This window comes from Toxorhynchites rutilus, chromosome 3 (genome assembly GCF_029784135.1).
Source record: "Toxorhynchites rutilus septentrionalis strain SRP chromosome 3, ASM2978413v1, whole genome shotgun sequence".
Classification (NCBI taxonomy): Eukaryota; Metazoa; Arthropoda; class Insecta; order Diptera; family Culicidae; genus Toxorhynchites; species Toxorhynchites rutilus.
Genome location: NC_073746.1, coordinates 284,325,589 through 284,344,304, shown reverse-complemented (window position 1 = coordinate 284,344,304; position 18,716 = coordinate 284,325,589). Strand labels below are relative to the sequence as shown.

At 40.5% G+C, this 18,716-nt stretch overlaps 1 protein-coding gene across 2 annotated transcripts in view; it reads left to right on the top strand.

Moving 5' to 3' along the window:
* Positions 1 to 18,716, top strand: part of LOC129774854 (titin homolog) — a 35,694-nt gene that overhangs the window by 12,940 nt on the left and 4,038 nt on the right. The window contains exons 3-5 of one of the 2 annotated variants that reach the window (XM_055778869.1): positions 784 to 2,189; positions 2,257 to 3,706; positions 6,125 to 7,655. In XM_055778869.1, coding sequence (XP_055634844.1) covers positions 784 to 2,189; positions 2,257 to 3,706; positions 6,125 to 6,134 — 2,866 coding nt within the window. In that variant the 3' untranslated portion in view covers positions 6,135 to 7,655. Of the gene's footprint in view, positions 1 to 783; positions 2,190 to 2,256; positions 3,707 to 6,124; positions 7,656 to 18,716 lie in introns of those variants that run through there. The other variant, XM_055778868.1, reaches the window with a different exon arrangement.

Below are 18,716 nucleotides of genomic sequence, written 5' to 3'. Positions count from 1 at the left end.
CTAACCACTTGGACACGGGAGATATATAATGAGAAACTATTGACGAATTGAAAGGTGTACCACACCGAATTGCATCACGGAAAAACGCTGTAGAAGATTACCTACTTTACCGATCCATTTCGGACTTTCAGACATCAAAATATAACCCATTAGTAAGCTTTTGGCTTATTTATTCAATTTAACTTCAATACCATAATCGTATACTCGCACCTTACACTTAACTCCACTCATAAGATTCTGTGCAACATCTGGCTGCAGCTTCTTTTGTACGGAAACCCACTTTATCTTCATGTCTTCCTCAGATTTGACCTCTTTGGGATGCTTCTGTAGTAGAGTGCCGATGGATGTATTGGGAAAAAGTGACCTTCGTATCGTTTTTTTCCGGATAACGAGCCAAAACGTATGGCTTAGGGTGCCAATGAAAATAGAAACAGTCAATTCTTCCTAATTTGATGTTCTGTATCTCGATATTTTCCCTAACTCGGTGGATTTCACCTAGAAGACCTGATGATTTTAAAAGCAATTTTCTCTCCATAACTCGATGGTCCTTCGGATATCGAGCTTGACTGTATCTCGATTTTTCATACGGAACTTGCGGCGAAATGTTAAATTGCACGATAATATACCCTATGCAAAATATGAGCTCATTTAGACAACATTTACTAGTGTTACAGATGTCAAAATTAATGTTTTGAAAAACGAAAAATCAGGGAAAATCAATGAAATCGGGGGTTAAAAAAATATGGTGCCAAATGACCTAATCTCTCTTTTTTTCTTTTGTAGGGAACCTCCAAATACTGATGTTACTAAGCAGGCCGAGAAAATCGAGTCTGAATTCGTAAATCAAGATCCTGAAATAATCAACGATGAAGAGTCCTCCTTGGATTCGAAAACGGAGAAATCAACCACAATGGAAGTTGATGAAGTAAACAGTCCTACATCAGAGCCTAATAATGATAATGCTCCGAAATCTATGCAAGATGATGATGCAAAACCAGCACCATCTACCGATGAAGTAGAACCAAATACGGAGTCTCTTCCCGATACAGATCCTAACACCGAGTCGGAGTCGCAAATGAAGGATCTACCACCGAATTCGTCGTCTGTTTCAACGCCAAAAGCTGACGAAGGGATTAGCTCTTCTACCGAATCAAAGGACGAGAAAGTTGATGCTAGCTCAACCATTGAGACCACCGTTTCGGAAGAGAAACAAGAAGAGAAAGTTTCTGAGGGTGAAACTGTTACCAGTTCTGACGAGAAACCTCCAGTGACGCCTGGCACAACACCAGAGATTGATTCCATGCAGGAATCGAATACTCATAGCAGGACGACAGACGATACTGTCGAAGAAGCAATGGAGGTGGACAGTGAATCGATTGAGGTTGCAGAAGCGAGTTGTACTAAACAAGTGGCATATGTATGCACCGATGAGCCGAAGGACCAGACATCAACTAAGAATGAAGCTCAACAATCGGAGGCACTCATCGTTGAGGAGTCTCCTCCCGCTCCAGTGGTTGAGGAGCATGCTGAAAAAATGGAAGTAGATTCAGCGGGACCGACGCAGAGTAAATCGGGCGTTGATGCAATAGCCACTGCAAGCACCGCCCCAGTGGAATCGGAACAATCAGAATCAAGTGTAAATGTTGCCAACATTGCCGATAGTCAAAGCGAATCCACAGCTTCAGCGCATAATAAAAATTTAGACGCCACAGAAGGACCAGCAGATGAAGCCAATCAAATAAGCTTGTCCAAGACTTTAGATGACAGTATTGAATGTTCGCTACCGACTTCCAGCTCTGATAAGCTTGCCGACCGATTGAAACAGCGGCTGGATATGATGTCCAACGGAAGCAGCACTCCGCACGCTACCGTTAGCTCTAGCAATGTTTTTAACTCCACACCGATCCAGAAACAGTTTGAGATCAGCTCGGAAAATGTTAGCAAAATTACGCGCAATTCAGTGGACAACAGTCGGCAGGATGAAGAAGAGCACAGTGCGATTGTGAACGATAATTCGATTGTTGACGATAAGGAGGGAGCAGTTGCTTCTACATCCGGCACTGCGGTGACTCCTAAGGAAATTCATAGCGACGCGATAGAAACGAGTGAAAAGTCCAGCAGTGCTGTAGTCAAGAGCGAAAACAGTACGAAGTCAGAAACGGAAACATCAGAAGTTGATTCCTGCACAGGTTCGTAGTTGAATGTTCATAGGACAATGTATTAAAGCTCACAAGATGTTTTCTTTTTTTTTTCTAGCGTCTTCCGGATTCAACACTGCCGATGAAATCAATTTGTACACAAACAATGCTCGAAAATTCAATGGCATCTCTTCAACTTCTGGTTCTGAATTGGAAGTGAAATCGAAAATTATTCCTTCAAGTATCACTTCAACTGCCGCCTCGGCAATAGTGGTGGATAAACTGGATCTCACACCGGCTCTCACAGCTGAAGAAGCGCTGTACGAAGTAAGTGTTTGGTTTGACGGTAGCGATCTGCAGTTCCTGTCTGTGGAAAGGACGGAACACAAACTACCTGACGCGACGTCTCTGAACACACCGAAGATGCCAGCTTCCCATCAGGATATGATCGCCGGAGTCGACACCCCGAACAAATCTTCCAGTGGAAGTGTATCAAGTATAGGCCCATTTTCGCTCCCGCTCGCAAAACCTACCACCGATTCGGCGTTGTCCCATTCTAGCACAAGCTCATCCGGCACAACGTCACAAATGAAGACCCAGTTGCCCAGAATGAAGCAAACCGTGCGAGGAGCAAAAGCACTAGCCAGTTTAATGATTGAAGAGTTTACCAAGATCAAACGTGCGTTATGTAAAGATGATGAACTGCATGATCTCGAACCTGTAGAATCGACACCAAGAAAAGCTTCCAAATCAAGACCAGCAGCTTCCTCCACCAAGAAAGGCACCAGTGGACGAGGTCAAAAACGAACGCACACCGATTCAGAGACTACCGAAGGGGATGAACCAAAGCCAAAAGCGAAACAGGCAAAGAAAAACATTAAATCCGCCGTCGAACCTACCACACCTACAACAAGTACTCCCAGGGTGGCAGAGTCGGAATCGACACCCGATCTTGCCAAACAGCACGAGGAGGCGTACTGCTGCCTAGCTCGATGGACCGACCGAAAGTATTACGCTGGTAAGATTACGGGATACAAAGGGGACAACAAATTCATGGTGTTATTCGAGGATGGAGCCTCGAAAGCACTTTCAAAAGACGTTATTGTGTTTGGCGAGAAGGATACCCTTCCAATCATTGGCCATTCTGTCCACGCACTCACCGGTGGAGATACGTACGAACCGGGTTTCGTAACTGAAATCAAACGAAATGAAGCCAACGAGGTCATCTACGTAGTACAGATTGGTGACGGAAGCATCGAGGTGACCGCTTCCGATATGTATCTGAATGATGAGCAAGCGAAGGCGATAAATAGGGCATGCAAGGCAACGCAGGATGTGGCGGACGAAAGGAACAGTTCGATGCATTCCCCGCAGAGCAGTGGCAGGTGGGGTGGGAGTGCCTCGAATACCCCAGTCATACAAACCCCGGATGAGAAAATCACCACAAGCGCAGAGAAGGGTTCGAGGTCCACTAGGAGTAAACGTGGGGCCGACAAACCGCAAACACCCGTCACCCCAGAGGCCGGCTATTCGGGCGGCGTTGGCAAAAAGGGTCGTCGCGGTCGGAGGTAAGACTTTTTTTTTGTTTGCTGTATCGACTTGTGGTGGTAGTATTGGAAAGTCATTTCGTTTTCCTAATGTAATTTTAACTACTTTTAATATGATGTTAGAGCGAATCGTTCTTTTCTAAATTTTCTTCGCTATGGACAAATATGGGAGATTGTTCAGTAAGATCATTTAATTTCTGGAATAATGTCGCTTCGTAAAACTATGTGGGAATTGAAATCGGTATTCCTAATATTTATTTAGATTTACGATTTACGTCGCAGCCTTCTACGTAAACGTTCTTTGGTAAATTGCGATAAGGTTAGGATTAGGCGATCATTATATAAATTCGTTTTCTAAACGGTTTTTCGATCTTTGGAAAATCAAATGCTTTTTTTGATTTATCTAATTATTTTATATGAGGGCCTTATTCCCGTATACACTTCACGTTGAAAACGAAATGAAGTGTGTTTCCTCCCTACCTTTTGGTTTTTGGATACGATCGCCGAATCGATGAGTAAACCGAAAGGGGGCTCCGAAAACAGTCCGTAGTGTCTTGTTGTAAATTGGTGCCAGTGTTTCGGAGAGCTTGTATCCGGCAAACGTCACGCCAGTTCAAGGCTATAGATGAAGCGACTGTTGATGACCGCTTTGGCTACCCGTAGACATATTTTCCTGTTGTTACTCCGAGGGGGTTTGGAGATTGCTCTAGGCAAGTTTAACCGGATGATGTATCTCTTCTTAATTCCTTCCTATTGGCGTTGACCAACACTCCGAGGATTTTATGGCGTGGGATGAAGTCGTTAAACAGTTTTATCTTGGAGTTGGAGCTCTGGTGTTTGTGGCCGCAAATAACCGTATGACCGCTTTTCTGCGCTGATAGTTTAAGCCCTCTTTCAGCTGCCCACTGACGTTGAATTTTGTGCATGTCTCCTACCACCAGTAGAAGAATGTAGTCCGCGTACACAAATATGGAAATTTTCCTCGGTAAAACCTGGAACAGGCTGTCGATGGCAATTTGATGGAGTCTTGAGGTACCCCAGCCTCCTCGTTTAAACTTCTGGAGCTGGTATTTCCCATTTTGGCCGACTTATGGCGAAGTTCTTGAAATAGTATAAGAGAGAGAAAAAAGGACCAAGTTCCGCTGTTTCCATAATGATCTCGTTGGATTTGGTGGTCGGGTTTTCTTTGGCATTCAGTTTTGCCTTAGATTCATTTAGGTCTCCAAGTGATTTACGGATTTACGGCGGAGGGTGGATTGCGATGGGGAGCGGTTGATGATTACTACCATAATCTTCGACCTTCTTCCACCTTAGTCTGCCTACCAAGTTGAGGTTGACTGCTGAAACATCGATGGCTGTCTTGCTGGTACTTAATTATTTGAGATGATTTAAAAATAGTGAAATTTACAACAAAAAAATCATTCATGTGATAGAGAGAAGTTCAAAGATGTATCCATATCAAATCAGCTCAGTACACCTAGCAATATCGTGTACGCCAGCTTGAATAAAATCAGTTTTGAGAAAAACGCGTTTAAAGTTTGGAGCTAAGTTTAGAGGCCACCCTCCGCTTCAGGTTTGACCAGAAATTCTCGATGGGACGCCGCAGGGGGACGTTCGGAGGGTTGTCGCATTTCGGAATAACAACTATCTTCAAGCGGTTCATCTTCTCCAGCGACAACTTCGCGTAATGGGCGGAGGTCAGGTTCGGTTAAAACAACACATTCCCGTTCGGATGATATTTTTGGATGAAGAAGGCAACTTCTGGCATGCACTATGTGTTGTAAATCTCCCCGTTCACCGCATGTCCCGAACGAAAGAAGAACCCTTTCCGCTGATGATTAGCCACAGAAGCACGACGTGAAACACATGATACGTGAAGAGGATACCGGAACGAGCGTATCTTGCGGACTCAAAGTACTTGACGATGTCCACTTTTTTCGCAACGGTATTTAGCTCATAGTACGCACAATTCATGAAGCGCAATTGATTTACTGTTTTCGCCATGACTTCCGCAGTTCAACTGATAGCGCTGTCAAATTTTATTTGAAAACTCATGGGTTACTATGATTTACGATGTACAAGTAGCTTCATCACTAGGTGTTAAGGTAAACGCATGAAAAATTGGTAAATATGTCCATTTTTTAAATGCAAGCGTTAATAGAAAATTAATCGGTAATATGTCGATGTTTTCTTTAGCAATTTTAGCCTTCGTACAATCTAGGTATACATCAAGCATCGGTTAACTGTAATGAAGAACATGAGCTACAAACACATGCATTTGCAAAGAATGTTTGAACGCGTTAAGCAGCTAATCATCGATAACGTTATTGTTTACTTTTAAAAAATGTATAACATGTTCCGAGTAGATGTCAATTGTTTTTCAATCGAACATCTAGTTGAATGCACCTTCGGATACTAACTAATTCTTTATATTTTTAGGCTTTCGTAAATCCATTTCGGTGCACGTGCTGCGAAAAATTAGTTCCTTGGAACTAACAACAACTTATATAGTATATAGATACTAAAAAACAAGAAAACAAAACTTTATAGTCAATAGGAAACAGCAGTAATTTTAGCTATATTGCAATCGTAATCAAAGTCGAGAGACAGAGCGGCTTATCCGGGTGAACGTACCGCGCTAGGGAAAAAGATGGGACAAGTTTTAAACATCCGTGAGAATCACCAATCTATCAATCATCTTAGTATGTTAATGATAAGTCAGCTAAGAGCGGTGTGCGTTTACATGGTCAATTGTGAACCTGCGTAACAAATTTCGCAGAAACAGACTAGGCCAGAGTATAAGAGAACAAGAAGAGTAGTTCGTGTTTTATCAAAGAATATCAAGCCCACGCTTAGTGTATTTCCGTTTCCATGTTTGCATTTAAAGATAATGGTTTCTGCTATGTTCTCAAGGTTAGCAATAACCAAACGTAATTCAATCTCGAAACATCAATCCGAGCACAACAGAGATGCGAAACAAATTTGGTCAACATTTTTGGCATTTCCTCAAAAAATTATACATGCATACAAGTGCAACAAGATCTTTGACAAAGCTATATTTTTGCTGTTTTTTTTTTGTTAGGACTAGATTTAATATTCTACAAATATTTGCAAATCATGAGCATGGAAGTGAAGCTAAACGACAGAGTGTATACTACCGTATATTTTAATGATCACTAGCTTTGAAAGAGGAAGAGTTAGATTTCAAAAATCTTAACATGCAAAAAATTTATTGGCAAAACAATAAAGCCTGTGTTCTCTACTTAGTTTGATTCTCCAATCGTTTATTAGTTGAGGCAATATCATCAGAAAAAACAACCACCAAGAAAGGAAACAACAAAACCTATGTCCGCGGATTCAGTATCCTTTTTGGGAAACTGCAAATAAAGAACTCAACACAATCTCCATCGTAATGCAATTATAAATAGTGTAATAGCATTTAAGTGGATAAACGTAAATCAATTAAGTAACACTTAGAGCGTAGCAGGATAAAAATACAAATATAACTTATATGGAAAGCAAACGACTCGTGCATCCCAACGGCTGCGCGGATTTGTAATTAAATTTCAAGCGCAGTATAATCGTTGAATGTTTCGTACTCAAGTGCTCTGGATTATTACATAACCATCAGAAGAAGAAAAGAAAAGAAAATTAGTAGGAACTTAAGAGACATGATTGACACCGAGCAAAGCAAAAAAACGCGATTCATTTGGCCCATTCTACTAACCGATCACACCTGACAGAAACTTGAAATGGCACTTCTCCGATGCAGAATAAAAAAAATCTCATTCAACTGCTTACATCGGAATTATATATATATATATATATAAAGGAAATTATCTAAATTCAAAATATACAATACCTACATTCACGACTTAGCGTCAGGAGGAGAAAACATGATACTAGAAATAGTAATTTTAAAAACTGAAGAATACAAAAATAAAAAGGTAATTATTCTTAACAAATCAAAGTACAAAGCGTGTGATAATTTGTTTTCAATGTTTTTTTTAGTTTGTTTGCATTAATTTTAAACTATCCGACAAATTCCTTGTTTGCTGTTTTGCTTGTTATTAGGCCAGGAAGCCCGAGGAGAAGAGAGCTAGTGAGGATGTAGTGAACCAGAGGAAAAGAGAACCGTTGTGGAATTGCCAAACATTTTGACCATGTTCGTTAGTTGTATTGTTTATTAGTTCTTAGCACCAACATTTATGTAAATCGAAATTATTTACCCAAATTCTCTTTTCTACGCGGTCACGGAACCTCCTTCTCGTTCTCTAACTCTCTCGCTTGATCTTTGTCTCGTTTTTGGGGTTAGGACGACGCTAAGCTTGTGCATATTTTTGCTGAGCTGGAAATGTTTCGTTTGTTATTGGCAATCAAAACGGAGTGGAAAGAAGAGGTTATCTGCCCCATCTATACAAATGTGACAAGCTGGATTGTGGGAACTGCCGTGCAATCACGATCCTAAATGGTGCCCATAAAATTCTATCCTAGATTCTCTTTTAGGTCGAATTCATGTCCGGTTGCTCGTTGACTCTGCGTGAAAATAAAAGCAGCATATGATTCATCAACTATGAATAATGATGGACGAACACCGCTTTCCCCAAAAGCTGACAAGACTGAACCAAGGAACGATGAACGGTGTGTAGAGCTCAGGCGATCTCTCGGAATTGTTTGACACTTACAGGGGACTTCGAAAATGCGATGATTCTCGATGTCTACTCTTCAACGTGGCGCTGGAGGAGTTTATGCGGAAAGTGGGCTTCAACAAGCGAGGCACGATTTTCGACAAGTCAGTTTATCTGCTTCGCCGATGCCGTGAACATAATCGGAAAAATTTATGCGATTGCAGCGGAAATATATTGAAACACGAAGCAGGGCTAATTGAGCTTGGGATCAATGCATTTAAAACTGCATGCATGCTAGCAGGAGGAAGCTGATCGTAAAAAAATCGACTACGACGAGTTCAAGCTGGTCTTCATCTCCTTCCTTGGCTCGTTGATAACTACTAACCCGTGAAATTCAGAGACATCACCAACGGATGTCGTGCCTACTATATACTCCACAAGACTCCACTCCTAAGGTCCAACAAACTCCGAATCCGTACAAAGTGTAATACAGTAATTTACATCAATGCGACATTTTGCTAATTGGACAGACTTGTAATGCGACATGTTGATTTGGACATTTTTGTAAACATCGAGTTCGGAGCCTAAATTATGGCCCCACATTAAAAGTCGCACCAGCATCGACACTGTACAATTCTCATCGATAATGTCCAATTACAGGTAGAAATCGCCTCCAATGCGTGGTGCCCCGGCATGTCACATTAAATGTAAATTACTGTATATACAAAACTCTGATACGATACAAAAAGTTGGACGCTACGTGTAAAAGTTGCCCAATACGCAAACTCGGTTGAGCGAAGGAATCAACCTTTCTGAGTCTGGATTGGCAATTTACAAAGTTGAAGTAGAAGAAAAGCGTCACGAGAAATAACCTATTCCTGGAATAAACTGAATTGTCTGCCTTCGCACTAATTCCCTACGGAACGAGCCACGAACGGAAGCTAATCAGACTTATTCCTTTCAATAAATTGAACTGACTGCCTTCGCACTAATTCCGTACGGAACGAGCAACGAACGGGAGCTGATCAAAATATCGAACATCAACTAAGCGGGAGGATCAACGAGTACAAGATCTTCACGAACTCCGAGCGCAAATTATACAACTATTGCTGCGAACGTTGGAAGACTTGAATCTGAAGAACTCTCGTCAGTCGATTCAATGGAGGTGGTTTCGGACTACTTAATCGTAAGACACGATTCCAAAGACTACTTGCTTTATTCAGAGAACCTTGGGTTTTTATACAATTTTAGTTTATCCTAAATCTACCCTAAATTTAAGTCTAACGTGCGAAAGAAAGAGAAGACTATAAACGTCCTTGCTTCTTTTCATACAAGTCCTTTACCTATCGCTATCTGTATTTCAAAACATACGATATCCATAACTGCATTCTAAGAGCAACGGAGCCTAACGCGATAAGAAATGTGTGCGATTGTTTTCGGTTCCTTTCCTTTCTACTAGGTTTTATTGCACCAGGTTTTATTGCACCCGCTCCCGATAGGATTGTTATTTTAGGATCTTACACACGGTTCGCTCTTATCGTATAGTGTTTTTCTTCTGTCCTTCTTTCGATCGTTTACGATATTGAAATTAAATTGCTAAATTCTTTCGATTTCTTACATTTCCCCTTCCGTAAATCTACCTGCTCGAATTTACACTTCAAAGAATTAGCAATTGTATAAGTATTCAGTTGTTTTTTTTTTTTTTATAAATTTTTGTTAGCTATTATCTAATTCACTTTTAATTATTTTAATTCACTAATTCACATTATTTATACTCTTGGTAAAATTCGTCCACAAATGGGTTGTGTTGTCGTATCTTCCATAGGTATTGCCGTCTCCCTAGTCGTAGCAATATTGATGTCATCAGATGGTTCAGTCTTCCTTGAATTGATTGATGTTTCACGTAAATGTCGTACTGCATTCCGGTGAGAAAGAAACGTTGTGAGTGAATCCCAGCAAGATGCCATCAATTGCCAGCCGAATCCATATATGTCGTATAGAATTCTGCCGTGCATGATTGTATCGACGATAAACTTTATCATCCTGCCCATCATATATAGACCAATCGCCGTTGATGTGATGTTTCCGAGCCATGTAGACCAAGACATAAGCCGCATCCAATACCTTGTTATTGCATCGTCGATTACATCTCCAGATACTAAGGCTCCGAAGTTGAATCCTTGATCATTGGGTCGTTGTCCAATCAGCACCTTGTGTATTACATTCGTTGCCACTCTACGATCTCCTTGTTCATAAATCATATCCCTCATCTTTTTAAGATTGTCTGCATCATAGACACCACTTTGCATTAGATTTGGAAGAGGTGTGTAGGACCATGTTGTAACTATGTCCGACACTAATTTCTCTGGTGGAGTTGTTTCACGTAATCGTCCATCAGTTGTATACCATTTTCCTCCGAACATGAATTTTGCTGGTATTAAAGGTGTGCAATCTATTTCAATCCCGCGGTTCTGGAGTATTCTTGTCACAGGTGCCAAAAACATCGACCTGTTGTTAAATTCAACTGGAATTTCTTGGAAGCATCGCGCTTCGGATCTTGGCGTAACAAATACTGGTTTGCATTCAATAACATGAAGCACTTCCCCAGCAACAACTGCTGTATATCCTGACCTCTTCATTATGCTCGATACAAACTCCGTTGGATTGATTCTTGCTAATGTCAATTTAGTTTCCAGTAGAGCCTTATCTAGTTTGCACATCTCTGTCATAACCGAATTGTATACGTCGTCTAATTTCTGACCAATGTAGTTTTCGACGAATGTTATTTTCGAATTGAAGTAAGTAAATAGATCATTATTTGAACCTGACGTAGGTTTTCTAACAAATGGCGATCTCATGTTGGATAACTCCAAAACTAATATTCTGGGATGGTCTGTTTTAAACCCAACGTGTCCACATATATATGTCCTTGCTGTAGTTTTTATCGAAAATAAATGTCGTTCCGATATTGTGCTGTACACTACAACCTCTCCAATGGTTTTCATTTGGTTATTCGTTGTTTTGTTGACAACTCCTTCAAAAATAACTTCAAACTCGCTTTCTTCACATCTACGGTTCATGTCGATGTCCCAAGTTAGATAGCCTTCTTCAGCGTCCAAACAACGTCCATGTGTGTATGTACACGTTAAACCTCCTTTCAACATTATCTGGCTACTTTCAATGTCTACAGAGGCGACATAATCTTGAAGTGTAATCGTATATTCATAATATACTAAGGCGTTTGTCCACGTGTATAACGGCGTTTTGTACACTCCTCCACTGCAGGAACTGCCAGTTATTGATCCTACCACCAATACTTGACCTCTATTTGTGCTGTTGAGATTCAATTCCTGAATAACAGTGTTATCGGCTAGTGTAACTGCTCCACTATAGTGAGCTTTTCGACATTCCTCGGATGAAAACTCCTTCACGATGTAGGCAAAGCCGTGTTGATAATCAGAAGTGTGGGAGTGCATACCACAGTGTCGAATCGACCTCTTGATGATGACTTTACATTGAAATACCTTTGTTTGAATTTTCGAATTTCTTTGTAACATTTGTATCCGAAGTTCCGTTGTTGTCAGGTTAGTTGTTGGCGGTAAGCAAGATGCCACATCCAACAAAGAATATGAAGTCATATTTACATCTGCATTGGCACAGTCGTATGCGATCAATCCATGAGATGTTGAGCCTAGTATACTGCATCCCACGAATAACATTGCAGCAATCAACAGTTGCATGAGCGTTAACCGGTTAACTGTATCTGATTTCCATCTTATTTTCCTTCTAGATTCGCCTTTTTGAGAGTAATCCGATTGTACCAAAACTTTTGAAGTTTCCGCTGTTAATACAGTTGTAGTACAAGGATTGATTCGTCGTTTCTTTTTCTTCGGCTCAAATTTCTCACAATTCACACTGCTGTTTCTTTCAATAACTTGATGGAGTGCGGTAAATGAGGTGTTCATTTTGTTTACTTCTTTAGACGTTATGTCTTTCAGAGCGGCATCCTTGCGTATATTCAATACTGCTAGCTTATGTGCTGCTCGTTTAAAGGTCCCTTTGGGTGTTTTAACGAACGCTGTACGTACTTGGCCGTCTTTTCCTTTTATAACTCCAGTTACTCGTCCTCTCAACCATAGGCCCCAACGTATAGTACTGTCTGTTATCAATACTATGTCGTCTATTTCAATGGGCTGAACTTTATGCGTCCATTTTTGTCGCGATATTAATGTTGGTATATATTGTTTCTTGAATCGATCCCAAAACTGTTGACTGTAGTGGTTCACTAGTTCCCATTGAACTCGAGTGAGGTTGTTGCTGTCCAAATTTTGAGGTGGAACGTATTCACCTGCCCGTCCAATTAGGAAATGGAACGGTGTTAGAGCCTCTTCCACATCATTATTGCACGGTATGTGTGTTAGTGGGCGACAGTTTAAGATAAACTCTACTTGTATTAGAGCTGCTCGTAACGTTTCAGGATAAGGTGTCCGACTACAACCTATCATATAATATAAATTGTCTTTAATAGTTCTGATGAGTCGCTCCCAAACTCCTCCAAAGTGCGGTGATGCTGGTGGGTTAAAGGTCCATTCTATCTTCAGTTTTACAGCTTCAGATTTCGACATCCTTTCGTCGATTTCGTGGATTAGTTTGTTTAGTTGTTTTTCAGCTCCAACAAAATTTGTGCCATTATCGCTGTATACATGTTTGATCTTTCCACGGCGGTTTTGAAAGTTTTTAAAACACATTAGGAAGTGATCTGTATCTAACTTCTCAGCCATTTCAATATGCACGGCTCTCGTAGTCATGCATGTAAAGAGCACGCCCCATCTTTTCTCTATTGATCGTCTTACCAATACTTCAAAAGGACCGAAGTAGTCCACTCCAGTATTCGTGAATGGATGAGCATACAAATCTACTCTAGCTGCCGGTAATGGTGCCATTTGAGGTGGCAAAGGTTTAGCTTTCATTATAATGCATTTAGAGCAGTCCGTTTTTATTTTGTTGAGAACTGTACGCATGTGTGGTATATAATACCGTAATTGTAATGCTCCAAGTACTACGTTATCCGATATTATACACCTGGGTATTTTTACGTTAGAGGCTTGTTGAATTTTCGCAAGCCAATTTTGCCACTGTTTGCTCAAATGTTTGGGTACTTCATCATCCCAGTCTAACTCGTCTTTGTGCAGCTCTTGAAGCAAAATCTTTCCCATTATCGTATAATTTGATATCAATCCTAATGGATCATACAAACTCATAACAAATGCTAACACCTCTCTTTTCGTGGGTAATCGTAGCGTTTGTCTTACTTCATTGCTCAGCTTCTTCAACGATAATCGATACCCGATCAAATCCAGTTTCGTGTTCCAATAGACACCAAGAACTTTTTCAGCACATGAATCCTTATCCTCTATTACCTTAATGTCGGTAGATTGGATCCGATCGCTGGATAAATTGCTCAGTAATTCCTTACTGTTCGATATAAAGTTTCGAATGAAGAATCCGCCATGTTGGTGTATATCGATGACGTCTTTGGTAATAGCGGTTGCCTCTCGAATGTTTGTAAAACTATCCAGATAGTCATCCACATATGTTGTTTTTCAATTGCCAGGGCTGCTTTCGGTTTCGATTCCATAAATGCTGCAGCGTTTTTATTTTTCACTGCTTGCGCGCATGATGGTGAACATGTCGATCCAAAAATCATTACCTCCATAATGTATACATCAGGTTCTCGATTGTTTTCACAATCTCGCCATAAAAATCGTTGAGCATGCTGATCCTCCGGTTTTATTTTGACTTGGTGGAACATCTCTTGAATATCTCCACAAACTGCAATACGTCCCTCTCTGAATCGTAGCAATACTCCAACGAGTGATGTAGTAGCATCAGGTCCAGACAAAAGATTAGAGTTAAACGATACGCCATTTATTTTTGAAGCTGCATCAAATACCAATCTTGGTTTTGGAGGTATTTTATTCTGGTTGTGAACTATAAAATGCGGGAGATAGTATGTTCTCGGAACCGCGTTAATTAGCTCTGAATGTGCTAGTTTTCTAGCATATCCCTTTTTCACATAATCAGCGAAGGTATTGATAGCCCAATCCTTCAATTTTTCATCTTGTTTCAATTTATTCTCCATAATCACCAATCTCCGTAAGGCTGTATGATAGCTGTCCGGAAATTGTACATCTTTGGTTTTCCATAGCAGACCGACCTCGTAACGGTTGTCTTTTAGCTTGATGGTGTTGTCGAGAATCTGTTGTGCTCTTTCTTCCTCTGGTGATCTTGGCAGTTTTTCCACTAATTTCACTCCAAAATCGTCGATTGAGAAGTATCGCTGCATCATTTTGCTCATCTCCTGTTCTTCCTGGATGACCATTGTATAATCTTGACGGTTTATGTTATACTCCTTTCCGTATATCACCCATCCGAGTCGCGTTTTTACTGCCATAGGACCATTTCCTTTTACCGTTTTGATGGCACTCAGTAATTCGCTGTTGTCCAATCCAATTAACAATGTAGGCTGAGCTTCCTTATAATCTTGAAGCGGAATGTCCTTCAAGTAGGGATAATTCTTGGCAATTTGTTCCATGTCAACTGTTTGGATAGGAAGATTTAGATCATGCATAGTCCGGGCCATCACTGGTTTTCCTATGCCCTTTATCCAGAATTTTACCCTCTTGCTTGAGCAGGATTTTAAACAATCCTGTGTCCATTTTAATGTAAGCGGGTCAACTTTTCCTTCCAACTCTAACATGTTAGCCATTCTCTCGTCCAATAGTGTTACTGATGATCCTGTGTCCAGGAAGGCGTAGGTGTCTATCATTCTTTCGCCGTTTTGGACTGTTATAGGAACTATTTGATAGTAAAGGTGTTCCTTGCGTTGTCGATGAATATTCGTGGTTTCTTCGGGACCTCGTCGTACGTCAGCAGCCGTATCCTGATTTCTTTTATACTCCGATCTTTGATGAAGTAAGCGATTGTGCTCCTTGTTGCACCCATCGATTCCACATATTCCTTTCATGCTACAATTTCTCATAATGTGGTCATTGGAGTTTAGGCACTTGAAACAAATTCCTTTTTTAGCCAAAAACTCTCTACGTTCCAATGTTTTCATTTGTTTGAAATTCTTACATTGGAATAGCCTATGACTGGCTGAACAAAGTGCACATTTCATAGTTTGATGAACATTAACTCGAGGTTTCCTTTCCGTAGTCGACACACTGTTATTAGACTTTTGCATCATACGGGCTATTCTTGAATGTGGCAATAACCACTTATTCAAATCGTTGAGTGTTGGGATCGAAGTGTTGCTTTGGATCACTTCAACCCATTTCACTTGTATCGTGTATGGCAGCTTCTCTATGATTTCCTCTATTAAACGATGATCACGTAGATATTCCTTTTGGCCCAGCGCCTCCATATTCACCACCATGTTATCTAGTGCGTCTGATATATCCGGAACTACGGTTCGGCTGTCCTTTTTGATACGTCTCAGGTCGTTCAGAAGTTCTTTATATACAAGATCCTTCCTTCCAAAGCATTCTTCCAGCTTTTCGATTATTTTCGGAACATTCTCTGAGTTAATCATCAATTGTTGGACGGTTTTATACGCGTCCCCTTTCAGAACTTGTTCCAGGCGGTTGAGGTTCTCTAAATTTGAGAAACATCCCTCTGCCGTTGTATCATGGAATGTTTTCTTAAATTTTGGCCAATCCTTTGATGCGCCAGAAAATCTGGGTAGGGTCGTCAATGATTGCCTCTTTAAATATATAGTCCAGTCACTAGACATACTCACTGTTTGGGTAAATGATCGATCCGTGGGCTGATTTGTTACTTGGCCCGAGGATGACGTTGAGCATTGGCCTTTCATAGTCGCCATTAATTTGTCCATTGCATCCAGTTGTTGTTTTATCTGCTCATCTTTCTTCCGAGCAGATATTTCCAATGATGCTAATCTTTGTTGGATCTGCACGCATTTCGGGCAGATCCATTTTTCTTCCGCTGTCGGCGCGACCGTTAAGTTAACACAACCGATGTGGAACCATCGGTCACAATCGTCGCATTCAACCATATCCTGTTTATGGTCTGGTTCCGAGCACAAACGGCAATTTCCGTTTTGATTTTCCACGAAACGTATCATGGTGTTGCTTTCAAGATACTCAGCCGTTGAAATAATGTATAATTCTCAGGATCCGTTTCCAGTTGTTTGTAATTACACTTTGCTCACTTTTCAAGGCGTTGAGCCTTTTTAAGCTTTCTTAAGCTTGAGAGATTTATTTTCTCGCTTTCAGGTTAGCACACTTTCAGAAAGCTTTTTAAACTTTTAGTCCTGTTGGAATTCTTTATCCAACTTATTCACTTCAAGGTGATTTGCACTTTCACAAGGCCTTTTAAACTTTTAGTCCTGTTGGATTTGTTTATCCAACTTGCTCACTCTTATGGCGTTGAGCACGCGCATAAGCTTCTATTAAGCTTTTAATCCTGTTGGGTTCTCTATCCAACTGGCCCTTTGCTCATTCTTATGGCGATGAGCACGCACTTATGAGTTCGTTGGTAATGAAAGGCTCCTCCTCTCTGGAGCCACCAAATGTAAAAGTTGCCCAATACGCAAACTCGGTTGAGCGAAGGAATCAACCTTTCTGAGTCTGGATTGGCAATTTACAAAGTTGAAGTAGAAGAAAAGCGTCACGAGAAATAACCTATTCCTGGAATAAACTGAATTGTCTGCCTTCGCACTAATTCCCTACGGAACGAGCCACGAACGGAAGCTAATCAGACTTATTCCTTTCAATAAATTGAACTGACTGCCTTCGCACTAATTCCGTACGGAACGAGCAACGAACGGGAGCTGATCAAAATATCGAACATCAACTAAGCGGGAGGATCAACGAGTACAAGATCTTCACGAACTCCGAGCGCAAATTATACAACTATTGCTGCGAACGTTGGAAGACTTGAATCTGAAGAACTCTCGTCAGTCGATTCAATGGAGGTGGTTTCGGACTACTTAATCGTAAGACACGATTCCAAAGACTACTTGCTTTATTCAGAGAACCTTGGGTTTTTATACAATTTTAGTTTATCCTAAATCTACCCTAAATTTAAGTCTAACGTGCGAAAGAAAGAGAAGACTATAAACGTCCTTGCTTCTTTTCATACAAGTCCTTTACCTATCGCTATCTGTATTTCAAAACATACGATATCCATAACTGCATTCTAAGAGCAACGGAGCCTAACGCGATAAGAAATGTGTGCGATTGTTTTCGGTTCCTTTCCTTTCTACTAGGTTTTATTGCACCAGGTTTTATTGCACCCGCTCCCGATAGGATTGTTATTTTAGGATCTTACACACGGTTCGCTCTTATCGTATAGTGTTTTTCTTCTGTCCTTCTTTCGATCGTTTACGATATTGAAATTAAATTGCTAAATTCTTTCGATTTCTTACACTACGCACTTTGCGCTCGGAATAGAAAAATTCGTGCCACGCTATGAAAAATGCATCGAACGTTACGCGATTATGTAGAAAAATAGAAAATAAAAGGTAGATTACGAAAATCACCTTGTTTTTTGTCCTAACTAAATTTTTCCGCGATTTTTGAGCACTATACTTATTTTTTGATCGACCCTAGGGGCTGTCCACATACCACGTGGACAACTTTAGGGGTGGTAAGGGTTACGAAAATGTCCACGATTGTCCACGGTGAGGGGGGTAGGGGTATAGCCAATGTCCACGTGGATACGTGAAATAAATATTTGAGAAAAACACATTCACATCTATATTTAAAAATCAACGAAATCTGTTTTTCATTTTCAATAGTTTTCAAACTTCCCTATCATGCTTGTTCTGCGTATTTGACAATAAAAAGTTTGAGCTGTCTAATTTTTATTTAAATACTTGTTAGTGTGAACACAATGGTAGAATTCGTGGTTTTTGAAGATGCATAAAATGAAATTGCTACGGAAGTAAATAATCTAGCAATTTGATGTCAGAGAACTAATCATAAAGCAGTTTGTGAAGATTTATCATGTTGATCAAGAGCTTCTTGATAAGTTACCAAATCTCCTAAGTATAGCTCAGACTTCAGGCTGTCATTTCTTTGTGTTTTTTTTAACCTCAAACTTACTCTAATCGGTCCAAACAACATTCTTCCAAAAGTCAGTATGACTGGAGCTCCTGCTCGTGGACCGTCATCATTCTCCTTGAACCGTTTTGCTCAAGTTTTGGTGTCAGAGGATTTTCTTCATTTCAAAATAAATCATGCAAAATGCATACTCCAGTTGCAAATCATGACTATGTACCAAAATTGTATAAAAATTTCAAAATAATGATAATCTTTATATAGATACATAGTTGCATATTAACCCTTTGTGGTCGTCTTCAATTTGGACATGGGTGC